A 27475-nucleotide genomic window follows, 5' to 3' on the forward strand; every position below is an offset into this window, starting at 1 on the left:
AGCCAAGAGGTCTCCATGGACCCCACCGGGCTGTCAGCAAATGAGCAAGACATCAAATGAACCTGGGAGCAGAGCAGCTGGGACAAGACGGACTTGACGTGAGGATCTGATCCCACATCCTTGAAATAGCTGAACCTCATTTTTACACCGTGTAGTACACAACCCCTCTGACAGGGCAACGAGAAAAGCCTGCTATATCCTTTCAGCACCTTGTTCTACATATTTTGCTGTTAATGGGGATGGGAATTGAGGTGGGATTTTGTGGTGGCTCTGCAGGGCTCAGCGATGGTGCTTCTGCAGCAACAAGCCCCCTCCGTCCTCGTGCGGGGCCATACCACCGCGCCAGCTGCGATGCACAAGCAATTAAAACTGCTCAGTAACGCAGATGGATTGCTTATTACATTTTCCACCCTCTTCTTTTCCATTTTTATAACTGTTAAGCAGGCAAACGCAGCTTTTGCAAAAGTCCTGGCTGGGAGTTTGTAAAAGCTGTCCTGCCCACCCATCTGTCTAAATGTGTTTGTAGCGAAATGCTGGTGGTGTTGGCAAACTCAGAAGATGGGAATCCTCCAGGCATCTCCCCTAAATGACAATTTCAAAGGCAGATCTACATACGCGCCACATCAGATACTGTTTAGAGAGCACGCGTAAGATCCTGGTTAAAAGAATCACATTTACTAATATTTTCCCTCTATTTATTCTGGGTCGATGTGTGTTATAGGAGAGGCAGAGATGACTGTGTTGCACAGTTTGATGAGATAACGGCAAAGGGAAAACAGATGAGTTCAGAGAGACAGGAGATGCTGAAGCGGTTTTGTAGCACAAGGTAGGATTTGCAGGGCATCATTCAAAATAATTGTGAAAAGTATAACTGAAATGATGGAAGCAGAACAAATCTGAAGATCCTTTTTTTGTGGCAAAACATTGCTTTCAGCTAACATTGATTTGATTTGAAAGGGAGTTTTGGTGGAGTGAAGAATAAATGAAATATGAACACTGTTTTCAGATTTCTCTGTGATACAGAATGATGTAGAAATTAGTCCTTATCCTGTTGTAAGTAATACAGACTATGATGTCTGAAGTTAAGGTTTCTAAACATTTTTCATGGTAAGATTATGGTTTTCATTTGATTATAACTTTATCAAACATTAGCTCTTTGCACGGAAGTTTTTCAGCTTGTGGCTGGCACATACACATGGTCATATTATATTTGCTTGTACGTAGCAATGCAAATTTTCAGCTGACAGAATGTAGTTGGGAATAAATTTAGAGAAATTCCCAAGAATACTTGGGAATAAATTTAGAGAAAAGCAGGTGATTTATCTATATTATAGAAATTGCTACAGATTTTTGCCTAGAAGAAACTCCATGCTTTGGAGCTCCAAGTTTGACGGCAGAGATGCTCTCCAGGCTGAATCACCCCTATTTAAAACCCCAGAGTGAGTGAAATGATAAGCCTGAAAAGTCTCAGTTCACATGTGCATAGCAGAGAGACAGGGGGGCCCAGTAGATCCTTTCCCAAGGGGTTCTGCCAGCACCCAGCACAGCCCCTGTGCGTTGCGCGCACTGCTCCGGAGGGTGATGGGAGGGACCTTTACTGACCAGGCTTTCCCCCTCCCTGCCCATCCCGCTGGGATGCTGGGCACAGCCCGGGGACTGTCTCCCGGTGTTCTCTGTGCTCCCAGGGTGGATGCGGGAGGGATGGACCATGCTGGGATGCTGCCACAGGGAGGTGTGTGGAGCGGAGGGATGAAAGGGTTAAATGAGAGTTGGGGGTTAGATTTGGTGTAGAGGATTTGGTCACAGTGGGGAGAGGTGAGAAGCCTGAAGAGCTGGGATGGGAATTGGGGTATGAGAGAACTGAGATAGAGGTGGAGCAGGGGATGGAGAAGGGAGGAGAGGAGTGAGACACAGCTCAGGTGGGGAAAATGGCACCAGATGGGGGGTAACAACAAAGAAAGCAGAAGTGGTGCTGGTGAGGGTGGGAGAGATGCTCCAAAAGCCTGGTAGAGAACGTGCCTCCAAAGCCTGGAGCTGACCCTAATTTGCCTTGGCTGGAGAGAGCAGGGAAACCCGCTGAGAAAGCCTGGGTCTGTGCCTCCCTCTAGGGACTGGTTCTCCGGCAGGATGCGCCGCGTTCTGCTCACCATCACCCCCAGTGGCAAAATCTGGACTCTGAGGCCCAAATTCCCTCTCCTGCTGGCTGCCCCCACCCTGGACTCTCCCCTGCCCCATGGGGGGAGGACAGTTCCTCATCAGGGAGCTTTAAAAATCCTTTGCTTTTAATAATCAGAGGAAAAGACACACTGTTTCACTTCAAACTCATTTCCAGGGGCAAGGTCTTCAAAGGCCAGGCCAGAGACTCTCTGCCCAATGTCATTTGATTTCCTCCTGCATTCGCATTACGTGCCGGGCTTCGGGGACGCTGACTTACAAGTTTCTTTTACAAGACGCCAGCCTCCGTCAGTGCTGTTTTGCCTGGTTTTGGGATGTGGGCTGGGAAGCTGGAGGCACTGGGGACCCAGCCCCGGTTCCCCTCTGCCAGCTGCGCGGCGGTGACTTTGGGGAGAAGTTGAAGCAGATGAATGGGGTGATAGTGTCGGAAACCACCGGAGCAAGATTTGCTGGAGCTCATTTATTGTCACCTCCAGTTAATAACCCCCGCTGACCTCAGGGGGGTATTTTAAGGTTGCATTCGTTTGTGTCTGTAAGAAGTTAAGATGCTTCAGTGATACAGCTGTGGAAAAGTACAGGGTGAAATTTGTGCAGGATTTAGATGCACCGAGTAACATGTGTTGACTGATGAAGAACAGAAGTCTGCTTTCCAATGGATTTGTGCATTTTTTTCCCCCTGCATCCACCTCCTCTGCCTGTGCTACAAATGCCACCCTGTGTGTGGCACTCCTGGTGGCTGGCTGATAGTGTCCTCCCTGGCTGGCCAGTCCTGCCAGAGACTGTGTAACCCTTGGGGACACTCCGTCTCCTCTCACCAGGGCACCGATTTATGCCTCTGATTTTCATGACACTTGTAGAAACAATTTTTTGAAGGACATTGTCACAGTTTGGTTGAAACTGTGGGTGTGGGGTAAGCACTGATGGAGAGACAGCGTGGTTACTGAAGTGTCATCTTTTCTTTAGTAACCTGGCTAAAGATCCTCCTTGCCACCAAGGAGTAAGCACCATCCTGTCCTGGGGGGCCCAGGGAAGCCCTGTTGTCCTCAGGGAGTCCTGCATCTTACTGCTTGCCCACAGGCAAGGATGGAAGAGTGTTACTTTGACGTATATTTAATGTAAAATACACAACAAGGGTAAGCAGGATACAAAGCAAATTTTTTTAGCTTTCTTTGTTATTGACATTTTTTTCTTCACATTTTTTGCTCATTATTAGCATCATTTTGGGGTCAACTGATACCATAGTGCTGGTACCCATTCAACAGAATCATGTAGATGATTTTGGTTTGGGCCCAGTGACTTCAAATAATTTTATTCCTGATGTAAACAAGAGCAGAATATAGCTATGAAAGTCTATAAATAGCAAGAGCTAGGTTCTGACTAAATCTATAGCATTTTTTCTGGCATTCACCTTGCATAAATTAAGACATTTCTATAAATAAAGAGAAAACTTAATAAGCCTCAGAAAGGTTAGACTGTTTCCACTGGATTTTATGTCTGTTGCATAAATCCTCCCAAGTAATTCCATACTTTGTGTGGAGATAATTTTTTTACAGTACAAATTCCATTAACATTCTCATGCCATATGTGCCATATATTAAAGCGAGCAGCCTCCTGCACTCCCAGTAAATCACTGGCATCCGTGCCTGCTTCCCAATTCCATCAGCATGGAACCACTGGGGCAGCATGGTGGTGGGAGGTCCCACGTGGAGCCTCGTGGCTGTGTTCAGCTGCAAAACCAGCCTGCCTCGGCTTCATCCCTGGCTTTAGTGTGGTCCTTCCATGATAAAAGATGATAAACTTGCTGTGATCCCATGATGAAGATGTTGGACTTACTGCATTGGTTTTCCCTTCCCTTCCCTTCCCTTCCCTTCCCTTCCCTTCCCTTCCCTTCCCTTCCCTTCCCTTCCCTTCCCTTCCCTTCCCTTCCCTTCCCTTCCCTTCCCTTCCCTTCCCTTCCCTTCCCTTCCCTTCCCTTCCCTTCCCTTCCCTTCCCTTCCCTTCCCTTCCCTTCCCTTCCCTTCCCTTCCCTTCCCTTCCCTTCCCTTCCCTCCCCTCCCCTCCCCTCCCCTCCCCTCCCCTCCCCTCCTCTCCTCTCCTCTCCTCTCCTCTCCTCTCCTCTCCTCTCCTCTCATCTCCTCCCCTCCCCTCCCCTCCCTTCCCCTCCCCTCCCCTCCCCTCCCCTCCCCTCCCCTCCCCTCTCCTCTCCTCTCCTCTCCTCTCCTCTCCTCTCCTCAGTTTTTCCCACAGAGAAGTAGAATTGTTTTAATGTTATGTATGGAAGTGTGTGCTTCATGTGCCATGAAGGTCTGGCTAGAGGAGAGGCTATTGAGCTGTGAATGTGACAGCAAAGTTGAGCAAGGCACTGTGGGGCCACCCACACTGGCCACTTTCTGGGCTGGTGACTTCTGCCTCTTCTCTGGAGCTGGGTTTTGCCAGCTGCTTAAGGCGGTGAGCTCCATCTTCAGGCAGGCTGGGGTCCACCTCAGCAAAGTCCCCACCAAAATGAGCAGAGGGCCCTGAACGGCAGCCTTTCAAGGCATGATTTAATAGAGCTGTGAGGCAGATGGAGAGTGAGCTGCATTGCACAGGCACCTGCTACGCCAAGCCGGAACAGACCCCCATTCCCTGCTGGTACCAGCTAGGGCTGACGGCAAAGTCATGAGCACTGCATCTCAGAAAGCTGCTGCGTGGGAGAAGGCAAGATGGATGCGTAAAATAAGTGTTTCCAATTTGGACTTTTTGGCACTCTGGCCTCTAAACACCTAGAAGCTGGGCAAATGTGCGTGGTCGAGCAACAGACCGTATCTGTCTATTGTAGGGAAAGGTTTGCATGTCCAGCCATTTCCATGGCACCAAGGTCCCAGGTCATCCACGTCATGCCAGATGCCTCAGCCATTCCCCACTCACGGAGCATTTTCTGTGGAAATGTTGAAGTTTACACTAATAACCCGGTGCGCAAAGAATTGCTTTAGTTTCCAGATGTTCTGAGTATCCTGAGAATTGGTAAAAGAAAATGATCCTCTTTATCCTAATCAAAAGTAATTAAAAGTACACTTAAATAGAGCACAAACCTGTAGTTCATTCCAAATGCTTGGCACGTATAAACAACATTAGTTGTTACTAACTCTTTGGTTCCAGAAGCAACAGCAGAGCCCACGTTTTGCTGTCACAGGTGCTCTGCAAACATACAGTCAGAGACTATCTGGCTGGAATACTTTAGCTTGATAACGGTCTTCCTTGTGTCTGTGAAGATCAAAACTCCATAAAATAAGATCAAGTTTCATTGCTCGCCACAACCAGTGCCATGATTTAGCACTTTTAAAAATTGGTTTACTTTGCACAGCAGGAGCAGTGCAAAACACCATGTTTTCAGTTACTGTGCCTTGCAGTCTTGGAGTTGATGCCTTTTACTCATTCACTTCACATAACTATATCCTTGCCATTTTTCCTTCCTTTGGACAGAGCTCTTGGCTTTCAGACAATTCCTGCAGACCCTGCAGCAATTGTGTCACCATAAGATGTGTCACTCATACTGGAAGCAGTCAGGTTTGAAAACCGAAGAACTGCCTGACTTGCATCCTAGGTGGAGCAGACAGCAAGTGAGCAGACAGTGAGGGGGATGCAGACAGATTATGTCTTTTAGCCTTAAGCAAAGCTTAATGTGGTTAAAATCAAGGCTTAGGTATGGGTCTTGATGATGCCAGTAATAACTACTTGTTTGGGATTCCTCGGAAAGAAGTGGTCATCTCGTTTTGTGGTAAAGCAGGTTTGCAGAATGAATACTCTCCTTTTCCTAGATGTTGCAATGTCTGATAAGGAAGGAGCTGGCATTTTCTTTTGGGGAAAAAATTAAGATTAATTAGATTGTGAATTTCTTGGTACAGGATCCATCTCTTGGTTCTGAGTTTGCATAGCACTTTGCACAAGAGGGTGCCAATGCATGACAAGCTTCCTGGCAGCTACCAAAACATGCAATACTCATATAATAAAGGGATACATGATACCCAACACACTTTTCTTTTTGGCAAGAATTGGTTGTGTCACACCAATATAGTTTTCTTCTTTGTGTGTGTAGCAAAGCAGTAGGTACCATATATCTCGACTTTTAAAAAGCTTTTAACACTGTTACACATGATATTCTTGCAAGGGAACTAGGGAAGGTTGTTCCTAACATTGCAGGAACATCCAGAACATTGTAGGATGGCTACAAAACTGAGCTGAACAGAGAAGGTATCAACTCGGTCATGGCCAAAAGGGAAGGTGGGACTCTCTAGGGGTCTGGTACTATTTATATCGCTAGTAAAGACACTGACGATGGGATAGGGAACACTTATTAAACTTACAAGCAGGTGGTGACAGCTGGCAGGCTGAAGGAGAGGCTGAGAAGTCCAAATAATAGTGGCAAATCAAAGATCGCATGGGAAGGAGACCAGAATGTCATTCAGCCGGGACAACTGGGAGGTGACGCATTCAGGGATGTACACGGCGCTGACTGGTCTTTGGAGAAGGATATGTGGGTGATGGGGATCACAAGCTGGATACAAGTCAACAATGATGTGCTGTTACGAAATAGATGGATAGAAAGGTTTGGCCAGACTCCTGTGCCCAGTCTTGAGCACTGCACATCAAAAAACATGTGGACCATGGGAGAAAGTCCAGGGGGAGCAGTGGGAATGACCAGAGCTCTAGAAAAAAACAGCGATGAAGGAAGGTGGAATGGGCTGAGCTTCTGAAGGACAGACTGACCAGGGAAGCAAGGTAGCAATTGTCAAGTATGTGAAAGGCTACCACTAAAAAGGAGGGAATCACCTGCTCTCTCTGTCCGTGATGGAATTAGAGACTTAAACCGCAGCAGAGAAATTAAGATCAGATGCTGGAAAATGTTTTTGTGAACAGTAGAGATTATGAAGCATTGCAACAGGTTTCTTCAACCTCCCTCTTCTTTCAGGGAGGTTATGAAGTTTCCATCCCTGGAGAGATTTCCATTTGTTAGACATTGATCATGCTCAAAGGCAGAGACAGTGGTGGAGTACCCACCTTCTAGAGATGCCATTGACCTTCTGCTACTGTGAATTACAAGAGGCTGACCTTGCAATCAAGGCAGTGGCAAAAAAATTAGATTCAGGTTTAGATCTCAGGTGTGGCAGATTTCTTCTGTGAACCTTCCCAGACAGCAGTGTTTCAGAAGCCACCTGAACCTAGGAGTCTGCCTCTGAGGAGTCTTGTTTCTGTTTTCTAGGACTTCTTGGCTTTTCAGAGAAATAGTGTCTGTTGTAACAGTCACTGGCACATTGAGGACCCATTCTCAGAATAGGATTTAGGGTGTCGCTTGAAATCAGATCCATAATAGTAAACTTTGTATTGATGAAAATATGTGGACAGACACCTGTGATGTTACCTTTTCTGTCTAGCATGAACTAAACTAGATGGATTTAATATTTACTTCATCTACAGCTTTGCCTACAGAGCATAGTTACAAGACTCAGCGGGCCTCAGACCTACCACATAGGGTGGACACTTCTGGCTCGCAGAAGTCCATTAACTCACACCAGGCTTTTCTTCCACACCACGTAAGGCGTGGAGAATGGCTTGCAACCCTGCTGCCCTTGGAGGAAGGTGACCAGCCGTTCCTTCTGTCATTGCCTCTCCTTCTTCCGTGTCCCTGTGGTCTGCAATTGGCCCCGCTCGCTTAGCGAGAGATGGCTGGAGGTGAGCACTTCAGGAGGGCTCTCCTCCTCCTTCCACCTGTTTTTCATTCCTTGACTCACTGGCTTTAAGCCGTAAGCAGTGACGTGACAGCTGAGTCATGGACGTACCACCTGGATGCTGTCAGCATCAATCTCTCTTATAAGGATCATAGAAGAACAAAATAGAGAAGACTGTTAGGGCTTCTCATTCGTCTTCCTGCCAGCGGGGCACCGAGCCCTGCAGTGCGGTCTCTGGCTTTGCTCAACCTCGCTCTCAAAATCCCAAGCAATGGGCTTCCACTGCTCTCCCCCAGGAACCGTTCTGTGATCTAATAAGCATCATTACCAAGGAGAGCACTGCTTTTCTGTGATTATTATTTAGCCTAACTTTTACTTATGTGAGCAAATAACTTCTTACTAATATCCAGACTAGATTTTTTTTTTCTTGCGAAGAAATTCAGTAAAGTTGCAAAATTGGAGATTAAAAGTTTTATTTGTGTTTTATTTAACAGTTTTAAGAGTCTCCCTGCTGCATGCATTGAAAGAAATGAAAAAAAAAAAGAGATGCAGTCCTATGCCCTGGAGAGCTTACACTTTTCATTTAAGCAAGATACAGTGACTGAGAATGACAAGTAACGAGAAGGCAGGACAAGAGTCATACAAGAAAGGTCAGGATGTTTCTAAATAAAGCCCATTGTCATGCTTTTAATTTGGGTTTATATTGAAGAGTCATCATAGATGGCTGCATATTTTGGGACAATTTCACCACGTTTTAATCAAACTTTTTTTTTAATCTCCCAAAGCCATCTTGCCTACTTTGGTTTGGTGCTTATTTAAAGCTTCATTTTTACAGAAATCCGTGTTTTTCTCTCACGATTACTCTTTCTCTCAGCTTAACCAGGCTTTTTCAAAAACAATTGTCACAGTTAGTCTGGTTATTAATTCCCTGAGTATCCCAGAGGTACATGACCTTGTCCGGCTGATCCATGTCACTGCGCCGGGACTGATTCTCCTTGACCTTTGTCTCCAGCTCTCTGTCTCCTCTCTAGCAACACCCCAAATTATCCTTACTCCAGAAGTGGCAGTCAAACCTCTTCATCTGGGGCTATTTGGCTGAACATAACAAAGCAACTTGTCTCTCCACAAACCTTACAGCTGTCTCTGCTCAGCGGAACAACTCCTCTCTACTGGGCACCAGTAAACCACAGCAAAGCATCACAGAGCCGGACCATCTGCCCCACCTCGTCCATATGCCTTCTTCTGGCCTTTACACCCTGCTCACTGTGTGTTTCCTACACCCGACGGAGGTGTAAAGCCAATTCCTGACATCCTTAGCTTTGGGTCTCCAATCCTCACATCTTTCTCTTCATGCTACACGATTAACAGAGGAACACATTTAATTCTGGGGGACGTAGGGTAAAAATTTATCATGGTAACTGAATGTTACTCCAACAGATGTCCATTCAATGCCATCTGTCACACCTGTGGGTTTGGCTATTATTTCTTACTAATTTTATTCTTGTCTTTGCCTTCTGGGAACAAATTCTCTTTGGTACCTGACTGCAGGTTTAGTAAACTCCCAGAGGGAAGCCCAAATGCACTTCAAAAACATTTTTAATGTGTGTCTTTCATCCTGGTGAAACCAGCTGCCCATGCACATCAATTCCCTGCAGCAATTTTTCCCTTCACAGAATAGAAATAATCAGCCTCATGGTTGGGTGTGGAAATTTTGCTAAATTAAGACAAGGGATCTGCATAAATGGACTGATTTTAGTGCTCTGACCTTCCAGCCTCCCCTTTCCCTCTTCTGAAGTCATGAAGTCTGGAGAGTTGAGTCCTGCCGGGCATTTCAGAGGGTTCAGAAGGGAGATGGGTGACTTTCAGCTGGAGAGCCTGCCAGGGGTTTGGTTTTATGCACACACACATTGCTGAGCAGCTTGGCCAAGTGCACACGTGTTATATTCGGAAGGCAAGGGGAGGATCTCTTTCTTCTACTAGACCTCCAGATTCAGGTTACTCATGTTTACCATAAATGTGCTTAATTATTACTTCATTATTTGTATTTTGTACGGAAGGCCCTAGCTCAATTAAAAAAGCAGATGCTTGGTTGTATAGATAGTGCAGAGTTATTCCAGCAGTCACACTGGAAAAGCATTAGTTAGCTAAGGAGACAAATTGAACAAGACAAATCTAGAGCCAACCTGTTTCTCCTCAAGCAGTTTGTAAACACATACCGAGAAGCAGAGAATTAGGAAAGGAGAGTTGAATTTGCTCTCGCTGTGACCCAAATTCCAGCCTTCAGCTGCTTAAGGGCAAGCAAACTTGGCCACTCACTTCGTTTTCATTTACTGTTTTTAAGGAAGACGTCATTCAAACCTGATAGTTTGATAAGCGGTGTTGCTCAGATCCTGCCTTTTGTTAAGGACAGTTTTGTTTCTCTCTAAACCTACTTTAGCGCCCGCTGAAGACCTGCTCTGGGAACGGGGAGCTCCCAAGCAGCCTGGAGCTCTTGTAACATTTCCTTCATCACCCCGGCTGCCAGGGCCAGGTATCAGCTGCTGCTCCCGTACAGTTCCTAACAGTTTCTTGGGGACGTGAGCAGCCACGTACGTCTGGACCGGGCATCTTCAGCACCAGCTTCAGTCACTGTGTGAGGTTTCTCTGTTCCCACAGAATTTACCTAAGCTTTGATGAATTAACTTCAGGGTGTGACCCTGCTCTGAGACAAGGCAAGGGCAAAAGTCCCACTGGGTCAAAAGTGGGAAGCAAGGTTCAGTCGCTGTGATTGACCTTTTCCAGAAAATATAGGTTGAGTTCTCCTTAGTTTGGTGATCAGCACCTGTTTGGGAGATGTGAAGGCATTTGGCTTTCGCTGATTCTCTCCACACCTTTTGGTATTTCTCCAAGCAGTGCCCTGAAGGCAGGTCTGGGGTTTGTGAACTGCTCTCTTGTAAACAGCTAAACGTATTTGCCGAAACACCCCCTTGCAAAGAGAGGGCCAGCAGATTTTGTCTTCCATGTACAGCAAGTGGATATGGTAAAGTGCAAATAGCTGCAGTTCACAGTGATCAATACATACAATAAAGCTTATCCAACTGCAACGTCTGTTTGGATTGTATGCAAACTTGTCCTTGTGCAGGATCTGTAATAGATACTGTGTCAGTACAGGGGGCCTGATTCTGGCTATATGGACTGAATTTTATGTATTGCTACAGCAGCACAAGCTTCTGTGGGCTATTGCAACTCTGCCTTACAGAGAGTAAGAAAAGAACCAGCTCCTGTCCTTGTTCTACGTAATAAAATGCTTTTTCTGCTGTACAGGAGCCCATGTACCTACTGGGTCCATCAAGTGGAAGTAAATTCAGCATTGTGCTGTTAAGACAAGTACTGTTGGAAATCCCAGCTTAGGTCAAAAAGAAGTGCACAGTATTTGTGGGGATGATGGCAGTTAATACAATAAGCCTAACCATTTCTAAACTTTTCCCTCCATTAAGCAAAAATAATCAGTATCATTATCTTTTCTATTTTGTGAATGGAAATAATATTATACGCATTCTGAACATTAACAGATTGAAATTTGCTTTCAGCAAGAAATGTGAACATTTTAGCGTAAGGATTATACATATTATGTTTTACTAGCTGTTGAATACATGGAGTTCCAGATAGTTAATTCTGGCAATGAGAAATATCTGTGAGTCTTGTGATGTGAGAAAAGCAATGAATGAAGCACTTCAGAAGATCAGAGGGTAATGTTATCCATAACTTCCATCAATCGTGACAAAAGATAGCAAAACAAAGATACTCACTGGGATGGGCGAGGGTACTGACCCAAGGTCTGTGCCTTTACTCACAGTAAGCTTGATTTCAGCTTCTTAAAAGCATTTTACTATGGCTCAGGAAGTCCTTAAGCCATGGATTGCTGGAGGTTGAGAGAAAATACCAGGCAAGTATCACCGTAGACTTACTTTGATCTTGACATTTTTGCTAAATAAGAGGCCTGAGCTGGTACGGCTCTTCTTACATTTTCAAGTTAAGGGCCAAATCCAAAAAGGAACCGAAAGAAGGGATTAAAGCAGAATTTAAGCACCTAAGTTTGAAATAAAAGTGTTCCCTCAGCTCCTGTCCAAGCCTAGAGGCACCTAACTGGGGAGATACCTACCTTCAATCTCCAAGAACCTCAAATGTGCAATGGTCAACTTGTACATGTGCCCAGAAACCCCACCACCTCAGTGGGTCTGAGTCCTGCTGGGTCCTGCCAGGGTTACCGATTTGGTCAGGGGATGGTCCAGCTCTTGTTGGCTGTGGAGAAAACCACACGCTTCAGTTCATGAGCTAGGTTTGTGATGAAGACGTGTAGCTAAGAAGGGGAAAAAAAAGCAAACTTTCTGAGAGAAAAGTGAGACAGTGCAGAAGAGTCTTTAGCTCAGCAGTTGGGATGGTCCTTCAGGAAGGGGAATTGTGCATGCCAGAGCCACCCGCTCTTTTTCTCATTGCATTGGTACCTCACCTTCCTGGCTGGAATTCACAAACAGCTCTTGGAGGAAGACTGAAACTCCAGATCAGGTAGGTGCCCTCACCACTAAACTAAAAATTATACTCACCTTTGGTCTTCCTCTCCTCCTAGCTCAATGAATCTTTAATTCTTTTTATGCAAAGAGGAGCAGATTCAATGTAAGGGCATGTGGTGCTCTCCTCCCTGCTCTCTCCACCTCCCCTGGGTAACTTGCACCCTGGAGGATTGTGGCAGCCTCCCAGGGAACACAGGTTGGGATTTCTCAGGCAGCAAATGGAGCTGAATCCAGATCTCCTCCTTGTCACCCTGCTGACAACCTCCCTGTGAAATACAGGCAGCCAGCCGCAGCCTTGAGTGTGTCCTGTGTTTGTCTCCTGGACGGACAGACTCTGGTCATACCATGTAAGGTGGCTCAGCCTTGGGGACAGGTGTGGTTTGAAAGCTCAGCCCTGAGCTCCTTCAGCCATCGGCTTGCTTTCGTTGTGTCTCTCGGGAGGGAGCCCTAGCCAGCCCATGGAATTATTCTTCCTTTCTCTGCCCCTGTGAATATTTCACTATTTTACAGCAAAATAAATCCTAGAGAACAAGCTGAAGAAGATCCAACTCACAACACCCTGCAGCTGGAAGGCTGAGACTATTCTCCTGGAAGACTGGTAAGGTAGTTTTAAAAACCTGCTCTAAATCTGGTAAAGGGTGAAAGACTGGAACAAGTCTCCAGCATCCCAGTTGGTGTCCTCACAAGTACCTTGTATGTAGCGACAAGCGCATGTGATAGTAGTGAGAGGCCTGGTCCAGCAGACACTCTCTGGAAATGCCTGCAGGAGATGGATCTGATGGAGCAGATGGATCTGATGAATCTGATGGAGCAGAAACATCTTTTGAGAGTTACTAGCATCCCAAGCTGGATGGCTGTACCTTGAAGCAGAAATTAAGGAGGAGGTAACTGATGGAAATTCATGTGCTCCTGGAATTTTGGAGGTTCAATGTGAAGTGTCTGGGTTCTTGACTGTCTAAATTTGGGAATTGTGCCTGACCTGTCAAATGCTTCCCTGAGCGGTCAGGTTCCTGAGTCCTTACACCACATCTGAAAATGGAGTTTCGAGTTAGATCCACGCAAGCTTTTAGGTGCTTAACTATTGCTTTGGCCAACAACAGCAATCACCAAAGCTCCTGCTCAACCATCATCTAATGCCAAGGTCCAGACACCCTTTGTGTTTCTCCAGGGATGCTCTGTGGGTGCCTTTCTCTCTCTCTGTGGGCACACCCAGAGGCACTTGAGTCTTGCCAGCCCTGAGCAGCCTGCAGCGGAGCACCAGCCTGGCTCACTTTTTGAAAGATGGGAAGTGCCTAAGTCTAAGAGAGGCTTTGGTACTTGTGACCTCAAATGAAGAAAGGCACCTCCTTGCAGGGCAGGCGGTACTTCAGACACTGCCTGATTAGTTAGTCTGGTAATTTCCTGCTCCTTGTGCTGCTGTGGTGCACCCCATTGCATACAGAAAGCAAGCACCTAACAGGGTGCAGCAGCCCGTATCAAAATTGCAAGCTGAATGTTGCCACGTACCTTTTTGCGACTATATTCCTAAATACTTACTAGTGTAGGATCAGTGGGTGGTACCAGCTGCCTCACCGATCACAGTGGTACTTCTTGGGACACAAGATGCATTACATCAGTCAGCCCATAACTCCAGGTCTCCAGGAACGTAGAACGTAGATTTTACTGGAGATGATGCATTGTACGTTAAAGTCACACCGTGTTTATGTTAAAGCAATCTGATGGAGGGATTAAGTAGGTGATCAGTCCTCTCACTGCATCACAGAGGAGTAATTAAATTATTCCCAAACAAAACTGCAAGAATTTGACACTTAAGCTAACTGCTGATATCACTGTAATCTTGTCTGCTGGCTTGTTCAAGTGCTCGACTGTCCTTATTAAGAACTGTGCCAATTTTGTCCTGCTGAAAGTTAGAATATGTTTCTTCTTCTTCATCATCTGTCCTTGTTGATCTGTGGGAATAACAGACCCCGTCACAGAAAATTATTCTGGCTTTGCAGAAGGGGCTGGTGAGCCTCTGTTTGGAATATAGTTCCCAGCACCAGTCACCTCATTATAAAAGTGAGTTAATGCAAACAGGGAAGTTGCAACAGAGTCCAAATGACACAAGAACTTAATTATTCAGAAAAGGGTTAGAAAAGCTACAGTGTGGCTGCTGCCTTTGGAAAACAGGAGATTAAAAAGCCACGTTAGGGGGGTTTGCAGAGCTCTGGGGGAATAGCAAGGATTCAGGTACCCGGGGGGGAGCCCAGCTAGTGACAAATACCAGAACAAAAGGGAAATTAACAGCAGCTTAAGTAGGGATGATCAGCAAAGCAGTGTAATTTATTTGTGAATTTATTTGTATTTAGCACAGTTAATATATGGAAAATTATACTAGGGCTGTAACAGAAACAACTATTAGAAATCATTTTACAAGGCTTTAGACAAGTGTGGGGGCTTATAATAACACTGTGGGATACAACTGTTAATTCAGAGGAGAGGAAAATGACATCTTTGTCACAATCTCGTCTCTTAAAACATTTAGCTGCATTGTGCTAAGTAATAGACACGGTTACTCTGACTATCTATACAATTCTCAGGGAAAGGTTTTAATTTACAAGATTAATTTCCCTTCCAGCTTCGAATACATAGATGTGAAAGAAAAAAAAAAAACCAGAGAGACTTGGTGGGGCAGGGCTGAATCCTGATCTCAGCAGCAGCAGAGCAAAGCCCAAATAACTCCAGGAAAAAATACTGGATGCACACAGGGATGTAACTGAGATGAGATCTGGTCCCGAAGTGCGTGCATTCCAGATGGAAAAGCCTTGATGTCCTCTCCTTAAATTTCAAGGAAGGCTAACAAAAGAGTCCCAAGTCCTTTCAGGGCATTTCTGCAGTTCTTGGGAGAAGCCTGGATGTCCCCGTTTGCCTATGATGCCTCCAGGCCATCGGCTTCAACAAGCGTTGGTTCAGGCTGAGCAGCTGGCTTCCTTCGACCTGCAGCTTTGCCTGTTTAAGACAAAACGGACTGCCTTCAACTCTGGTGAACCCGCTGGAAATTCACCCTTCTTATGCACCAGGGGAGCGGGGGACACAGAAATGTTGCCCTTAGGAAATCTATTTAGTCACTGTACCACTCCTTTCTTTCCAGGACGGGTGCTTAACCCACCGCTATGAGATGCGTGGGTAAGATCTCGGCTTACTCTCCAGAGGGGAAATCCCTGTAAGCAGTTAATGATGCAAGAGCTCCCGCTGTACTACCACTGTTTACTCAGAAAATCTAAGGCAATTAATCACAATTTCTCGACTGGGGGAAAACCCACTTGATTTGGACCCATCATTACGCAGGGAAACCTACAAAATACTGTGCTGTCACCCAACCTAAACTCTGCTAAGGGTATTTCTTCCCAGGGCTCCCCTTCCACTTGGCAAGCCCTGCCTGCCTTCGGGAAATCGGGACCGGTGTAACGAACTTTAATTACACTTGGATGTGTTGACGAGCAAGATCCACCCGCGATGTTGTCCCGCTCGTCTTTGGGCCCCCGAGGCTGGACGGGTGGAGGCTGAGGAAGCCACGGGGAGCACACCGGGGCTTTCCCCGAGCCACTCCCGCACAAAAGCGGTGCGGCTCGGCGGCGGCAGGGAGCTCACCCCGGCGGGACCGGGGGCTCCGGCCGCGGCCCGGGCTGTGGCGCAGGGGCCGTCCCGCCGCGGGCAGGGAGGGATGGAGGGATATAGGGATGGTGAGACGGAGGGATGGAGGGAGGAAGCGGTTTCGGGCGGCAGGTGAACGGGGCAATGCGATGCGTCCCCGACCGTCCCGGTTTCAGTGGGGCGCAGTTCGGGCGGTACCCGCAGGGACTCCGCTGGTGCCGGAGCAGGTGCCGGTGGGGCGGGCGAGGTTCCCCCCACACCGGTGCCAGCCGTCGGGGGGCCGGAGAGCCCGGGGGTGTGCGGGACGCCCCGCCGCCTCTCCCCTCCGCCCGCCCCGCCCGGCGGGCCGCGCCGCCACCGGCGCTCCGCGCGGCGGGCGGGCCGGTGGCGGCAGACGGGCGCATCGCGGACCGCAGGGGCGGCGGAGCCCCGAGGCCCCCCAGGCGGCTCCGCCCCGGCCCCCCGCGCCCGGCCCCGCAGGTGGGTCCGCCCGCCCCGCTCGGCTCCGCGCCCCCCACGTCGGGGCGGCGACGGGGGCGGGCGAGCCTGTCCCCCCCGCGGGGGCGAGGGGCAGAGCCGGGCGCCCGCTCGGCGCGGCGACGCCCCCGCGCCGGCCCAGCCCCGCCGGGCGCACGGGGCGCCGCGTCCCCTCGGAGCGGAGCGGGGCGGCGCGGCGGCGGCTGCTCTCGGCGGCGGCATGGCGGGGCGAGCTGCCGGCCGGCGGGCGGGCTGAGGCGGGGGCCGGGCAGGGAGGCGCCGGCGGCGGGGGGCTCACCGCCTTTTCTTGCCGTCCCCCGCAGGGAGCGGCCGGCCCCCCGCGCCACCATTGCCTCGCACGGCAAGGAGGACCTGCTCGCCGTCGCCGCCCGGCTCTGGCAGCGAAGGAGGCGGCTGCTGGCCGCCGCCGGGCTCGCCCTGGCCATGGCCGTCGCCCTGCTCGTCGCCGTGCCCCTGCTGCTGCTGCAGGCGCCCGCCGAGAGCGGCGCCCACTACGAGATGATGGGCACCTGCCGCATGATCTGCGACCCGTACAGCGGCGGCCGGCCGCCCGGCCCCGGCAGCACCGCCGCCGTGGAGGCCCTGCAGGACCTGGGCGCCAACCCCCCGCCGCCCTTCGTCCAGGGACCCAAGGGGGAGCCGGGCCGGCCGGGCAAGCCGGGCCCCCGCGGACCCCCCGGGGAGCCGGGTCCGCCGGGTCCGCGGGGCCCGCCGGGGGAGCGGGGCGACGCGGGGAAGCCGGGGCTGCCCGGGCTGGCGCTGGCGGGCGCGGGCGGCGGCGGGAGCGGCGGCGGGGCGGCGGCGGGCGGCGAGGCGGCGGGCGGGCTGAGCGCCGCCTTCAGCGGGCCGCGCATCGCCTTCTACGTGGGGCTGAAGAGCCCCCACGAGGGCTACGAGGTCCTCAAGTTCGACGACGTGGTGACCAACTTGGGCAACCACTACGACCCGGCCAGCGGCAAGTTCACCTGCCAGGTGCGCGGCATCTACTTCTTCACCTACCACATCCTCATGCGCGGCGGCGACGGCACCAGCATGTGGGCCGACCTCTGCAAGAACGGGCAGGTGGGTCCCCGCCGCTCCCCCGCTCGTCTTCCCCGCCCCGGGTCTCCCCCCTCCCCGGGTCCCCCCCCTCCCGGCTCCGGTGCCGCCCGCGGGCACCGGCCGCCGCCGCTCCCGGGGAAAGGAGCAGCCGGAGCATCCTCCCCGCCGTCGCGGCGGGGGTGCGGCGCGGGGAGAAGCTTTAGAGCCGCGACGAACCCCAAACTCCCGGCTTGCAAACTTTCCTGCCGGGCTGGGGGGAAGGAGAAGCGAGGAGGGGGGCGGGAGGGGGTAGTGGAGGGGCTGGGGAAGAGGGGCTCGGGGGTCTGATGGAGGGGCTGGGGAAGAGGGGCTCGGGGGGGCTGATGTACCCCGCGGCTGTGTTGGCAGGTGCGGGCCAGTGCCATCGCCCAAGACGCAGACCAGAACTATGACTACGCCAGCAACAGCGTGGTGCTGCACCTGGACTCCGGTGACGAGGTGTATGTCAAGTTGGACGGAGGCAAAGCGCATGGAGGCAACAACAATAAGTACAGCACTTTCTCTGGCTTTCTTTTATACCCCGATTAACACATAACAAGCGGCGTGACACAACTGGCCCCGCCACCGATGCGCGTGGGGCTGGTTGGCATTTCTGTACCCTGCCGTGCCGCTGTTCCTCCTGGTGTCTGCTGTCTCCACAGGTCACTTTAGCTTCATTATCAGTTTGTATGGGTTTTTTTTTTACCCCTGTGGAATCGAAATAGAAGTGAAACAAAGCGATCCCCTTCCTTACTCTCCCCCATTTCCTCTGACCCCCCCTCTCCCTTTGTCAGCCTCGGTGTTTTGTGTGTCACACAAGGAACTCAACAGCTTGAAACTCTCGAGTGGTTCCTGGGGGGTGTAAGAGAGCCCAGAGTTTGGACTGTGCTGCACATGGAATTTGAACCGGTCACATTTTTTTTGTCAATAAGTATTAATTACGATGATGACTTTTCAGATGGACTATTCATGAAGTGGGACTGGACCATAACTGTTTTTTCCTCTGCTGCTTTGTTTGTATGGGGTCAAGTGTAAACTTTTCTTTTCTGTGCAATGCAATGCTCGTGTGAATGATGGTGTCATTAACGTCAAACCTGTTCCTGTCTGCAAAAGAATTCAGTCGTTGACCACAATCACCAAAATACGACATTAAATTATGTTTTTAGACAACGCCTTCTTGCTGTCTGTCTCTTCCAGTGCTGCAAAGGAGCGCTGTGGTGGTGCCACGGGAGGGTGGGAGGCAAAGGAGGGGGTCACTTCAGTCCCTTAGGTTTGCAGCAAAATTTAAAGTTAGGATGGGGTATCTTGCCTACGTCTTGATTATGGTTCAAGGGGGCTGTGAAGAAGCCAAGGGAGAGGAAAAAAAGCTTCACCTTTATGCAGTTTTGTAAAAAGAAGGCACACAGTCATCAAAAGGTGAAAGTGGGGGCGTGGAGCGGATCTCCTAAATAGATTTACTGGGTCTGAGCCTGATCCAGGGGTTAGTGAAGTACAGGAAAAGCGGTTTAATCAGCGATTATGGAAAGGGGTGTTTCTGTAACACGCTTGACAAATGTCAGAAAGCAGTGGGGGAGAGAGTCTGTCTAAATCCCTGCACTTGGAGTGCGTATATGGGTTGGAAACCACACCTGACCATAGGTGGGTCTGCACAGTCCCTGAGACGGGCTGGGAGAGAAAGCTCACTGAAGACTGACAGATTCAAACCATTTGCAAAGGTTTTGTCCTGCTGGTCCTCGGTAAATTCCAGCCACTCTGTGTCCTCTTAAAAGCGCACGGGTGTGTAACTAGTGCATGTGGTTCTGAGCCTTTGGTGGAGGAGGTGCATCTTTCATCATCACCCCAGCAGGTAATCTCCTCAGTTTGGGTAGATTGGGGTTGCTCTGCTGAAGCTAAAAGAGCTAAGTTGATTTACAAAAGCTCTTACTTTCATTTTACTGTCTTGTCATTTCATTTTTCCCTCCTGAAGGTCCTACCTCCCTATCAGCTTACCGCCCTTTGCAGCATTAGTGCAGTTTCGCAGGTAAGAGAAACAGGAGCCAGACTGCAACTGCTCTGCCAAGGCTGGAGCTTTGCCCCTGCCCTGACTTTGCAGGAGGAAAGGGAACCACAGCCGGCATGAACTTGTTCCAGCCCCACTTTGGGGTAGCCCCGCGATGACCGAGTTCTTACAGTCTCTTCTGTCTCCTACCTAGTCCTCGGTGGGTATTGTCTTCTCGTTGGCTGGAAGAGGAGGGTCAGAAAGAGAAAGCAATTCCTCCCTTCAGCCTGTCCTCAAACATCCCCCAGCTGAGGGAAGCAGAGTTCATAACCAGGTACATGTGTTAGACACTTATCAATCTCTAATGTCTGGTCGATTTGTACTATTTAGAATATGATTAAAACTAGTGTCCAAGACCCAAATGAAGTATAATTGCTATGGATCCTCAATTCCCCCCAGATCTGTAATCCTTTTTGACTATTCCTCCCCTCCCCTCCGACAAAATGGAGCTTAGACACAAAGCCCTCGGTTTAAATTTCAAAAAATTAAAATTGACATGCAGCAGCATTAGCAAGAGCCAGGAGGAATTCTAAGGAGGTGCCTGGGCTCTGCTTTATCCTTTGCATTAAGAAGCAATTTGTACTTCTAACAAAGACCCAACTGTTCCCCCTTGGCAAAAGGGCAATGAAGATGCCTTGCAAGGGAATTGCTGTTCACAATACTTAAACAAATTTGAATCTTAGATTTTTAAATCTGTATTCCCTGGTGGAACCTGCTCCTCGCAATTCAAATGCAGGGCTGGCGGTGTGTGCCTGCCAAGGTGTCAGTAGCTAAGCGGATGATGGATTGATGAGGCAATGGGAAGACACAGGCTCACAGTGGCGGTTGGCCCCGACAGTGATCTATGTATCTGCACATTATCAATGTCATGAGGAGGCTTGAACCACCCTCGCTAGATGTCTCATTTTCCACTTATCTCTTATGTACTAATTATCAGGCTGGATTATTCCCCAGGATAGAAACAAAAAAAAATGCTCATTGCCACTCCACTGACAGTTTACGCAATCGATAGAATGAACATCTACCTCAGCTGCTCGCAGGCTTTTTTGTTTCCTCTCCTCATTGCAGGGACCTCTGAGATTGCCTCTGTAGGGGGTTGATGGCTCTCACCCAGCATCTGCGGCGGTGGTGCTTGGACAGGCTCCTCCATCCCAGTCATCGTGGTAGTAGCTCCGTGTGTGGGTTGGTTTTTTTCTGAAGTAACACAGGGGATAGCAATTGGGAGATGAAAAACTTCAGTGCTCGGTGGTGCAGCTGTCCAGAAGAGCAGTGGCAGCGTTGCGGATGGGGATGGCAGTCCCTGTGCTGCGGGTGGCTGTGGGTGAGAGCAGGGTCACGCGCAGCGCAGCAAGCAGCCTGCGGTGGGCTCCTAACCCTCTGGGCTTCAACTGAGTCCTCCTCCCCTTAGATGTGGTCCATGGGTTCTATATGTTTCATGGCACAAAGAGAAGGGGCTGTTTGTAGCGGGGATACCCTGGTCCCCTGGTTTGGATCAGAGGAGGAGAATTAATGTGTACTCAGAGACTGGCTTCAGCTTTCTCTGAGACTGGCCTTCCCAAATGATACTGGCATCTCACACAACCATTAGCCAGTGTCTGCTCTGGAGGTCTGACCCCTCAGAAGTGTTATTTTACTTGATGAGTAAAGCAAATGCTTTTAAAAATTGCGAGGTGATCAGATGTGATGCGAATAGGGAAACCTCCCTGAAAGGAGTGGAAGGTTGGAGTTTTAGACAAAGGGTACTTCTGTTTTGTGACCAGCTGCATGCTCAAGTTAAAATAATAATAATAAAAAAGTTAAGATAAAAAAAATAGACAGATGTTCATGCTCTCAAAGCAACCTAGATATTGCAGCAACAAATCCCTGATCTTTGTGCTACTGATGTGAATCCTTGACCCTTGTACTGTGCCTGGGCAGCACTGGCCATGGAAGGGATCCCTGGAAAAGAGGGGAGCAGGGAGACGTCCAAGCACACAAAACACCATGGAAGGGGAAATGGGGATGCTGCTGAGAGCCCCAAGAGGGGTGCTGGCCACCCCTCATCTGTGGCTGTTCCCTGGAGGAAGGCGTTCAGGTTACTCTGCTCTCCCACAAGCCAGCGGGCTCGTGACTGGGCACTTGTTTTCTTCTGTTTTGACCTTCATTGGCTTGGGGAGCTCCTGGCAAGTCTCTAGGGAGATGGGTGAGGAAATCCAGCTTTGGCTTGAGTGAAGCAGGTTAGCTGCTGGGGCTAAGTTTTTGCCAGCCAGTGCACAGAAGGAGTTTTCTGAGGAACCCATGCTGCAAGAGCAGCTGGGTGTCTGGTGTCCTGTGCAAAGTCTGGTACCTCTGTATTTTCCAGGATCTGGGCTTGCAGATTTTCTCCTTGATGCTCATCCCCTTGCAGAGCAGGGCCTGGGTTGATGGGGCCACACTGGCCTGCAGCGGGGCAGGACAGCCCCACGTCTGGGTTCTCCTTTTTCCCTTTTGCTGTTAGAAAAGCAAAGTGCTGCTTTTTGTGCCTCATGGCTTTACACACGTGCATTGAACCACACTTTGGTCTTGGGCTTACTGCTTTTGAAACTCTGGGCATTTTTCTCAGTGATGTAATGCTTGCTTATCTCCTTGCTTGGCTCCTTCAGTGGCTTATGGTGCCTGGACGGGTTTAATCTGTGAACTCAAAGCAGGGAGGATGGGTTTGGTGGATGCTCAAGTGATCTCCTTCTGTTTATGCCACAGACTAATTATATTAAAGGGGTCTGTGGAGGACAGAGGCAAAATGACATATACGTCTATTGTAAATCTAATATTTTTGTGTTAAATACCTTTTTTTCTGGTAACGTGCCTTTTTTTTTCCTTATTGTGATTGGACTGAACTCTGGCAAAAATTCCTGCTAAGATCTCGTGTCATAGTATTGTCTCCGGGATAAAGGAGCCTGACAGAATAAAATAAAGACTAACTGAATGTTCACTGACTTTGAGACTCCAAAGAGTTTGGTCCTTTTTACTGCAAATGTCTGCATCATGCAGAGACTTGGAAGGTTAATTACAGATGAGAGAGGTAAACTGTTACCGTGTGGACACCCTGGCACTTATGGGTGAGAACCTGCTCTTAGCTGGTTTCATGTCTAATGGCAGAAAGAGGTTCAGCCTGATTATAAGCTATGGCTAACGTGCAAATGGGGGCCCATTTCTCTAGACCAAGCCCATGCCAGTTCAGAAGTTAATGCCCTGTTCACATAGCAGGTGCCACAGCAGAAGTGCTTCACTATTTCTTGAGCCCACTTGCCCTCGAGTAAGCTTCATTTTTGAAGGCTGCGTGGGGGATTAAAGCAGGGGGCTAAGCTCCTTCTGATTCCTCTTGATTTAGGACCAGTTTGTTACTGGCCTTGACGATGAGTTACCAAGAGGCCAGTAGAGGGCAATGCCGGTTCCCTGGAAATAGCCTGTGGGACAGTCTCATTACCTCCTGGGTAGGCAAGAAGCTGAGGCTGCGGTATGATTTGATGTCCTAGGCTTGAACATACATCGGAATTCCCCTTCTTTCCCCCTGTGTTTCAGGCTGAAGCCCTGAGAGCTGGTGGTGTCAGGTCACAGCCTGAAAGGTGCTGAGCCACTGCTGCGTCGTGGCCCCCACCACAGAGTGCTCTGCGGGATCTCCCTCTCAAGGTTTTGCAGAGCGTAATTCTGAAGGAGCTGTGAGTTATGGTCGTGTTTCCTTGTAGAGAAAGCCATAAATGCCCACCTTCTTTGGGTTCTTCCAATTATAAAATAGCCTGAATTAACCATTACCCTGCGTGGCACAGCTCTATATTCTAATAAATGGGAGTAGATTTTCTTCACAGGGGGCTGATGGCATATCCCTCTCTCTGTTGCATTTGCTCCCGTTTTGTTTTTTTGGCATGAGCTAGTGTAGAAACAGAAAAGGCCTGTTTGATCCCTGTAATCTGCTGCCCTATTAATGCAGGATTATTTCCTCCAGTGCGCTGTGAGCACGGTGACATGGAGAGCATGGCTTGCCTGCAGCCTTTGGCTGCGCTCCTCCCAGAGAGGGGACATTCACATGATCCTGGCTCTTCTTTTTGCTTCCAGCTGCCAGATCATGTCTAGAAAAACAAACAAAAAAAATATCCAACCCCAGTCTTGAATGCAGCTGAAATGTTTTCTTAGTGCCATTTCTCTTTGTCAACAAATTGCTTATTGCTTAAGTGTTGTGATGTGATCCCCATCCCAAAGAGGAGAGATCTGCTGCTGAGAATGGTGGGGAAACATGCCCAGGAGGATAACTCGTTTGAAGATGTGAGCTATCCTCTGCACAGGCTTTATGAACAATTATTCTTTGTCTGACCTTAGTTTTAAGATGCAATTTTGATGGTATGATAATGCAGAAAATGTTTTAACTCCTTGGGGAGGAAGCTGCTTTTCAGGTAGTGTCTTGCTCTTCCTTCATTATTGTAATGCTGTTCCTGAAACTTCGCGTCAGCCGTGCTGTGCTGCAGCATGTGAATGCATGAGGTGATGGAGATCAGATCCAAGTGGGTTTCTCTCTGTTTTGTTTTGGTATACAGTTGAATTCTTGACTTTCGCTTCTCCTTCTCCTAGCACCTCATTTTTCACGGAGCTGTCCTTCCTGGGAACTGGGAGCCCAAGGGCCAAAGTCTGCTTCCAGGTACACTGATCTAATTCTTCTCAAACTTAGTTTTTCTCAGCATCCCTGGAGTCAGAATCAATCCTTAAGTACGTTACATGTAGCTACCCTCGGATTGCCAGTGTGGCAACTGGTTCCTGTTATGTAGTGTTTGGGGATGTATTAGAATGAATCTCAGTCTTTGTACCCTAGAGGTGGAAATGGTCCAGTTCCATTTTGTGTCCTGCCCAGTAAGTGTCACTGTATAGATACCTTTCAGGGAAAACACCATTAGCATCTGCTGAGGAGGTGGAGTAGCTCCTTTTGCCAGCATCTAGCAACCTGCTTAGGAAAGAGAGGTGTCAAATATCTCTGAAGCTCAACTCCTCCAAGACCCTGCATTGCTGCAGCTGAGAGCTTGGATCGTAAACTTTAGCATCCCCTCTCAAAAGGCAAAGCATCGTCAAGGACTAACACTGTGCTGCTATTTATCAAGTTGTGTGAGAATGAAGCTTGAACGTTATTAGAGCTGAAACACTAATTAAGCCAATAAATTCCTTTGTCTTTTTGGGTGTGTTTGCAATTAATATGCAAAATCCTGTTGATTCCAGCAACTCCATAATTCACGATGCATAGTGTTATTACATATTGACGGCGTACCCTGTGAAGTCACCAGAAGACACTGCTGTGCATAGTAAGAATGCTGCTGTGATCCCAGTTAAACCATTACAGGCTGGGTGAGTCACGGTGCTGCATCAGGTTCTACCAAAGCCTTGGCTGTCAGTGGTGGGTAGGAAGACCATGGAGAAATGTGTCTCTGTTGAGCATACACTGTGTCTCAATGGCTATTTGCACTTTATATTGCTTTCAGAATTACGGTGGAAAAGAGGAAAGGTGTTCCAGCTGATCCTAAAAAAAGGCTCAAACTGATGCAAAGAGGAACTGATTGTAAATGAAATATGTATTTGGATCAAAGCAAGACAGATCTTTAAAACAGTTTTAGCTTTAATTCACTTCTGGTTGGGCAATCTAAATAATCTTTCCTCAAACAAAGTTTGTTCAAAGCTATGAGAAGGGAGATGGGACAGGAAGGCTGCTCAGAGATGTAATATTTTCTCTCTTCCAGGGGAACCTTGTTTTGGCAACCTAAGACAGGACAAGAGTCCATGACCGCTGAACCCTACGGTGACTCTCTGCCTAAAATCGCCTTTTGCAGCATCAAAATAAGTTCTGCTCAAATCTTTTCCAACATCTTTCCCTAAGGCAGCAAAATCAGGGGAACGTTGTAAGGAATAATTGGCTCTTAGTCTCAAAGTACTTAATTGAAAAGGCCATCTACATGAGATTTTGTTGCCTGCTTTTCCTTGCATTTGGACTCATTAGCTTCCCCAGGTCTGTAACAGCTCTGCTCTCTAGGTGGAAGGGCTCAAGAAAAGGCATGTGGCTGGTGGACTGGATGTTCTCTGTGGGGTTGCTCTGGTCCCCATCAAAGCTAGTGGGCAGGTGCTCAGTGGCTTTAGTGGGGCAGGATCAAGGTTGGGTTTAATCTTCAGTTGGGATTTTGTGGTGGTGGTCTTTTTTGTTACTGTTTTCAGTTCTCATGAAGTTACTTGATTTGGTCTTGGCATAATCAATAAGCCTCTGTATTGATATGTACAGTCTTTGAAGCCTGTGGAGCAGAGCATGGGATGGATGTGCTTTTACTTCAGAACAGCACAAATCAAATACATAGCTGTTGAATTAATTTGTGGTTGGTGTTTTCTGAGAACTGCAATTCAGATTTCCTCTTCCGTTTCCCACTACCATCCTTCCAAAGAAAAAAAAAAGCCAGGGAGGTAAAACTGAAGCAATTGTAGACTAGTGTGATCCTCGTGTACGCAGGGGCTGTATGATGGTTTTAGAGAATGGAAGATGAACAATATACAAGATGCTATCTCTGATTTCAGATAGCATCTCTGATTTCAGATAGCATCTCTGATTTCAGGCACAACGATGAAGCAGAATTCTTCATAGCTTGTCCAAGCTAATTTTCTTTTGAATTAGTGCACTACCTACCTACCTACAACTAACCACAAGCTGTCCTTTTACTTTTTTTTTCTGTTAGTGGACTAATAGGACTGCCAAGTTTAACTTTCTTAGATGTGTCTTAAATGGGAAGTAGTTTGTTTCATGGAAGCAAGATGCCTGGAGAATGAATTTATGCCAGCTTGTAGCCACCGGAAAGCTCTGTATTCCAGCAGACTTTACATTGAAAAATGGAGCTTGCTTCTCATACTAGATTTCTCAAACTACTTTCTCCAAGCAATAGAAAAGCAAACTTATCAGGTAGGCAGGGATTCATTGCAATAGCTATATTTTGAGGTATCTGTAAGTGTTTATCACTTGATTTGCTCCTGAAAATCTCCGAGTGAAATACGAGAGAGCCTGGATTGCTTAAGAAGGTCAAACGAGGTGAATATAACAGTCCCCTCTGGCCTGAAAAATCCGTGAACTGTGCTGTCAAAGGGAAGTGTGGACAATGGCAGAACCAAATTTTTAAAAATTTGTCTTAGCTGTCACAGACTGGTGGTGGGAGGGAGTGGAGTGGGAGGAATAAGGCTTGTGGTTCACGGAGGGTTTTGGGGTAAGACTGAGCGATTGTCCCTATCTGCAAACTGAGGTCAGACACTGCCCTCAGACATTTTAAACTCGCCATATCTACAAGGCACAAATACAAGTCTTCTAGGGGCAGAGTGGCCTGGTGATTTCCCATGTGTTTTCCTGTGGGCTTCTCTGTTGGTGGCAATTCCTTGGGCAGGCATCAGAGTCGGCATCAGGTAATGCAGAGAAAACCATGGATTTAACAGATGTGAAGCTGTCTTCTTCCTTTCTCTCTTTTATTGCTGATAAATAAGAAAACGATCTTCAACTGTAGCAAATTACATTCAAAACAGCTGTGGGAATATTAAAAATATTGGTCATATGACTTAGATGAATCTCCTATGCAGTGATTTCAAAGCCCATTGGGTAACGTACCATGAGACCAGTTATGGATGATGCATTGCCAGGAGAATCAGTGTTGTGTGGGATGGTGCCAGAGTGTGTCCTGTGCTCTGCTCTATTCAGTGCCATCGTTAGTGCTGGGACCGATTAAGTAGAAGACCTGTCTGTTAAATCTGCAGATGACATGAAGGCAGAGAAGAGGATTAAATTCAAAATGACCTTGACAAAA

At 48.4% G+C, this 27475-nt stretch overlaps 1 protein-coding gene across 1 annotated transcript; it reads left to right on the forward strand.

Moving 5' to 3' along the window:
* The first annotated feature begins 16984 nt into the window (after positions 1–16984).
* Positions 16985–18786, forward strand: C1QL2 (complement C1q like 2). The gene is made up of 2 exons (XM_076340802.1): positions 16985–17623; positions 17990–18786. The coding sequence occupies exons 1-2, from the start codon at positions 16985–16987 to the stop codon at positions 18167–18169; spliced, it is 819 nt and encodes a 272-aa protein (XP_076196917.1). The 3' UTR covers positions 18170–18786.
* Positions 18787–27475: the final 8689 nt, after the last annotated feature.

Source organism: Aptenodytes patagonicus, chromosome 6 (genome assembly GCF_965638725.1).
Source record: "Aptenodytes patagonicus chromosome 6, bAptPat1.pri.cur, whole genome shotgun sequence".
NCBI lineage: Eukaryota > Metazoa > Chordata > Aves > Sphenisciformes > Spheniscidae > Aptenodytes > Aptenodytes patagonicus.